Below are 6,166 nucleotides of genomic sequence, written 5' to 3'. Positions count from 1 at the left end.
GCAGTGGCGTACCGTGGGTGTCAGCCGCCCGGGGCGGAGGAAAATTTCGGCCCCCCTTATTTAGGTATTTCAATTTAAAAGACCAAAATTCAGTTTTGTCACAGAACAAGCAATGAAAAATTCGGTGGTAGTGCAGCGACTTGTTCAAAATAGTTCTATTGGATATTAGTGGTGTATATAAACGCGAATGAATCGTACAAGCAAAGAAAAAGGTCAACAGGTTTCGCAAGATTTCCTCGGATGAAAAAATTACTAGTTCACCCGGACGGCGAGCCGATTCCCGGACTGTCCGGACGACAGCACTATCGTAGGCGCGATGCAAGTATAGGTTAAGATGTTTCAAATTTTTACAAGATATTATTATTATTTATTGTGAAATTTTGCCGCCCCCTAAAAAGTGCCGCCCGGGGCGGGCCGCCCCTGCCGCCCCCACTACGGTACGCCACTGATTCTCCCCCCTCAAATCGGTGTACAGTACTTACACATACAACACAGTGGACAAGCGCTGGATGTCACAGTTAGATCACCGGAGTAATGACAACCATGAACAGCTGCAACATCTTTATCCACTATCCAGAGACGTGTGGAAGCATGGTTACAGCATTCTATTACTGTATATACACAAATTGTATATTTTTATAGTTATTAAATAAATAAACAGTATTATACAGTACATAACTGTATAATATCAATATTGGAAGGAAAATACAATAGAAGACATCGAGTTATCAATTTTATTGTTGAGATTTCAATAAAGAGTACAATAATTAACATTTTCTAAAAATTGAAATAATAATTATAATAATAATCAATAATTTCAGTAGAATTCGTAAAGATTTGGTGTAATAAATTTTGATTTAAATTCTGAATTACCAGATATAGATTATGAATATTTATAGTAAGGCAGTATCAGCCTTTTTATTATTCGTTTTAATGAATGCTCTTACGGGGCAAGGTTTTAGAATACGTCCGAAAAGAAAACCCATGAGTGAACCAAGTTTGTTATCTCTCAGTTCTCCCACTGACAAGGATATTAAATATAATGAAAATTCGAAGGACACGTCGCCGCGACTTCAGCTCAGAAAGGACAACGGTATCTCAGGTCTTAGACATATTTTAGAAAGAAAAACTAAAAATTCGAATTTGAATTGGCTTACAAGACCATCAATTAAGAACAAGTTACGAGTGCAAATGGACGAAGATGCCGATAAATTTATACAAGAACGGGATGACAGTAAACAGAGAATTTTAAAATATTCAAGAACAATTCCGGTAAAAAAGAAAACGTTCTCTTTTATTGAAAATTACCGAAAGTACGAAAATTCATATTTTAAACGACAAAATGCAAACGAAAAGCTGGAGCAAAGAGGAAGAATGTATAAAAATGCAGACAAAATGAAAAAATTACACGGAGATGTTAGATTTGCAGGGAAGGAGGGGGTTATAGGCCTAAATCGTCCAAACAGAATGTTAATCGGACCAATTAGACAGAAAGATTATTATAATAAAATGTTATTAAATAAAACTCGTTTGAAACAGAACAGAAAGTTTAAACCAAAAAGCAAGAACGTAATAAAAAGATTTGGCCGTGTCGTTTCGTTAGCGGTGATTATTTTCACCATAGTATCATTGGTGAGTCTCATCGCTACTACTCTGGTATATTTTTGCACTAAATTATATTGCAAAAGAATACGTAAGCAAAAAACAGATAAAAAGCCACAACTTCCGAAGTCTGTTTTTTTCGCTGACCCGAATTCGCCTACACAAGGACCGAGTGAAGAACCAAAATTCGAATCAAATATTCGTGCTAATTCGAAAGAAGAATTGAATCTGAAGAAAACAATCTCATTATTACAAGATAAACCGAGAGAAAATGACATAGAAGAAAAAACCCCATTACTAACACTGGAATCAAAACCCGAGCAGGATCAGTACGATTCATCTTCCTCGACTGAAACCGAAACTATTAAGATAATTAAGGTTACAAAAGTATCCACAAATGAAGAAGGTTCCGATAATGAGGAAACGAAATATAGCATGGAATCATATACAAGTCGTTCGTTCGAAAAAACTAAGAATGTCAAATTTCCTCGTAATCAAAATCTGATTGACTTTAATAAAAACGAAGACGAAAAATTTACTTTAGATTTTTTAAGATCTTCTGGAGCGCCATCTAAAGAGGTGAACAAGATAAAAACAGATAAAACTGCCTTAAATCAAGCAAAAACAGAGAAAATAAAAAACTGCAATAAAGAAGATAAGCCAGAGAAGCGTCTAATTAGCAAGTTATCTATATCCAATCAATCTTACGATCTGTATGCAATTCACCAGATCAAGCGTACCAACGTACCGTCGACTTCATTAGTACAAAAAAAGATATCGAAACACGTTACGCATTTGGGAGACAGCAACGAGTATAAGAAATTATCTGTGGATGATAATCTAAATGTCATAGAAAATTGCCAAGCGAATGTCCTCTCCTTGAGCGAATCGAATGGCGAAGAAGTCGAAAAATCTCGAGTTGAACTTTGCAGTATTCTAGATATAGCGAATAGCAAATTAGTTAAAAAAGAGAAAAATTTCGCGAAGAAAAGCACGGATTCACAAAGCAGGAGCAAAGATCCGATCCCGAAAAATATTCAATCCAAGGAATGTCAACAATTGAGAAGAGAAAATACAGAGATTACGCTAGAAGCCATCGATAATTCTAACTCAAAAAATTGTGTCCCCCAAAANGATCCCTTCCTAGATGGTTCTTCATTTCTTGTGAGACATCGCGTTGATCGTTTTTGAGGTACAGACCTACTAATGTACTTAGGACAATTAGGGAAGTTTGATGGATATGCATCCGACGTTAATGCCCAGCGATCTCGTGGAATTTCTACTTTCTCTCCATTTATAACATGAGAGAAGGTTTTTAAAATAAATCTACTCGCAAAATGTACGTCACAAACGTAACATTTATTTGTTAGCATCTTGTCGTCTCGTGGAATGCATCGCATCCACTCCTCAATCTTATCGCTAGGAGCACGGAAGAAATGTCTCTTCTCGTTCGATGACTTATATCCTGCCTTGCATCCTGGCACAAAGCACGTTGGCATTTTTATGTAGCTAAAAAATCAATTATTATAGGTCAAAATCACTGACTTCAGTATATACCTAGCAAGAACAACGATCTCCTGCTAACAGTGGCGCCGACTAGCGGCAAATATTGTCTCTAGCTAAGTTTGAACTATTAGTCGAAAGACCAGTTAATCTACCGACTCTGCTGTTACCCACGACTTTGCCCACGCGGATTTTGCAAGCAAACCCCATTTATATTCAGTACAGTCGACCCCCCTATAACACGGTAGATACGTTCCGTTCTTTTTGAAATTGATGTTCTACGAGTCCTTAAATACATGAGCCAATCACAGCCCGCACGTATGCAGTTTACGGACTACGGCTGTTTTAAGGGTTTTCTTCCATAAAATTAATCGATTCTAGACTAATTTGACTCAACATTTCCAAATAATTTCCATATAATTTTTTGGGAATAATCCGTATAAACTATGATATAAACAAAAAATTGTAGGATTACTTACCGAGTGTGCACCGTTCGACGACGCCATTGCTTAAGCTTGTTTTCGTCGTGGAGTTGTCATCGAATGGCGCTCGCGTGCTTCCTGATAAATTAATATTTTTGTGACAAATTCGCTGAACTTTGGAGACATCATTAATGTGTTATTTCACTATGTAAAACTTTCAATCTATTATATTGAAGTACTGTAATAATCAACCACATAAAAATTATCATATTTGTATTTATATTGCATTATTGTATGATAAAAAGTAATTTAATAAAACTTTTTACAAGTTTAAAGTTTTTTATATGTGCATAATAATTACATAAGTTCATAGTGATAAAGCATATCAAGACCAAAAGGATATGCAGATAAAATGTAAAAATTTATTAAATGAACAATATATTTTTATTTGTAACAGTTTCATATTTTATTACATCAATAGTTAAAAAATATGTTAGCCTTTGACATATGATGATGTTAGTCATTTGTTAAAAAATATTTTGCACAAGTTTACTTGATGGCATCTTATGACAACATCCAGTGATGAACCCGGGAGCGGGCCAAGAAGCCCTGGCAACTCCCAAAGTAAAGGAAAAAGAAACACTAGTAAGTTTTTCAAAAATATTTTCCTAATTAAAATTCCTTTTTTTTATTTATATTCTGTCATGTGTTCTATTTCTATCTTACTTACGAATAATAAGTCAGATAAAATAGGATTTTTATTGAATTTGCATTAAAAATTTTTATCTATTCAACTCGGCACTCCCAAGTTTAAATCTTGAGTGAACCAATGACATCATCCATCAAATAATTTGTAGAATAAAACTATTTGGAGGGAAAAATCATACTGTTCGTAAATCTTACTAATAGATTGTGAAATTACTTAATGATTTGCCAGATCCATGTAGTAAATGTATTTCGTGAATTTCTCGTTATGACTGCAACCACGAGGAATTGTTAGAAAATTATCAAGGAAACAGAAATAATCAGACAGAAGAGCAACTTGAAAATTATAGGGAAACACATCGAATCAGAGAAAGATTATGTAGAGGAAGAGAAAAAGTCTTTTATATATTTTTAAAAAAACTATCAATATATTACATATAAATGTACGAACAAATAAAAACCCAGCGAAGCGGGTACTTGCAGCTAGTTAGTAATACAAACGTTCTCTCGTAAAAGCCGGAAAAGTTACGCAACTCGTTTCTAGACCTTTTCTCTATTTAAACTAGTTTATTCAGCATAATTATGAAACATTCAACACCAAGTGCAGGTTTAGTCATATTCGTACTGAATTTAATATATATTTAAGATTGTGTGACAAGTAATGCTTATTGTTGTCATCAGTCATTACTTTTCGAGTCGTAGTTTGATTAATTTTATAATTTTCTTTTTTACTAAATTGTTTTTTTTTTCACATCGAACATCTCACTGAAGTAAAATCTATTCGTCTTTTTCATATTCGAAAATAATATTATTAGGGAAACAACTTATCGTTACTACTGCAAAGNTTACTAGTTCACCCGGACGGCGAGCCGATTCCCGGACTGTCCGGACGACAGCACTATCGTAGGCGCGATGCAAGTATAGGTTAAGATGTTTCAAATTTTTACAAAATATTATTATTATTTATTGTGAAATTTTGCCGCCCCCTAGAAAGTGCCGCCCGGGGCGGGCCGCCCCTGCCGCCCCCACTACGGTACGCCACTGAGTAGCCCCAAGTCTCTCATCGTGCACTATGGTGGTTGCGTCTGGATAGCTATAAGGGTGTGGGAGATATGGGAGCTGAAAGTGGTTGACTTGGAAAATGTGTAACAATGAAAGTGTTGAATAACAAAGGAAGTGTTAAGATAAAGCGGCGTGCAAGATTTACAGGCGCAGATGCGGTTTTTTGCGTTTTTGCGAGAAATGAACATATTTTTAGACCCATGTAAAAATTCTCTAATTAGTCTGGAATCGGGGACCTAATTCTTTCATTCTGTGAAAACGAGTAACATTGGCTATAATGTAATCTTAATCTTAAATGTTTTCGAATAGTCGAGGACCGTTATGTGTGAGTAGTGGGGATAGCTTTTGGAGACGTGTGACTCACATGCTTCAGTTAATTTTTCGTAAGTAAAAGTGTACGAATAACAGAAAAAAGTAAAAAGTGAAAAGTGAATAGTGAAGTGTGAAAAGTAAAAATAAAAAAAAAACAATGCCAAAGCATAAAGAATTTTTTCGGTCTCGAATCATATCTCAAAGGCAAAAGATGGCGCAGAGAAATGAAACCACGGAAGAAAGTGAAGTACTGTACTGTACATTTAACATTGCTACGAAAAAATTATCAAGGAAACAGAAATAATCAGACAGAAGAGCAACTTGAAAATTATAGGGAAACACATCGAATCAGAGAAAGATTATGTAGAGGAAGAGAAAAAGTCTTTTATATATTTTTAAAAAAACTATCAATATATTACATATAAATGTACGAACAAATAAAAACCCAGCGAAGCGGGTACTTGCAGCTAGTACTATATAAAATTTAATTTATTATTATTGATCGTGCGCAACAATAATTATTTTTAAATAATATTATCACAAACAATTGTCATTTAAGG

The 6,166-nt window shown here is 34.8% G+C and overlaps 1 protein-coding gene across 1 annotated transcript in view; it reads right to left on the bottom strand.

Annotated features, from left to right (window-relative positions):
- Positions 1 to 3,060: 3,060 nt before the first annotated feature.
- Positions 3,061 to 6,166, bottom strand: part of LOC111630232 (contactin-like) — an 8,419-nt gene continuing 5,313 nt past the window's right edge. Inside the window, exon 6 of the mRNA XM_023374298.1 lies at positions 3,061 to 3,111. Coding sequence (XP_023230066.1) covers positions 3,061 to 3,111 — 51 coding nt within the window. The remainder of the gene's footprint in view (positions 3,112 to 6,166) is intronic.

This window comes from Centruroides sculpturatus, unplaced genomic scaffold, assembly GCF_000671375.1.
Source record: "Centruroides sculpturatus isolate CEXI.00-Female unplaced genomic scaffold, Cexi_2.0 scaffold553, whole genome shotgun sequence".
In the NCBI taxonomy this organism is placed as follows: domain Eukaryota; kingdom Metazoa; phylum Arthropoda; class Arachnida; order Scorpiones; family Buthidae; genus Centruroides; species Centruroides sculpturatus.
Note: the sequence above shows the minus strand (reverse complement) of the source record. Positions and strands in the feature narration are given on the sequence as shown.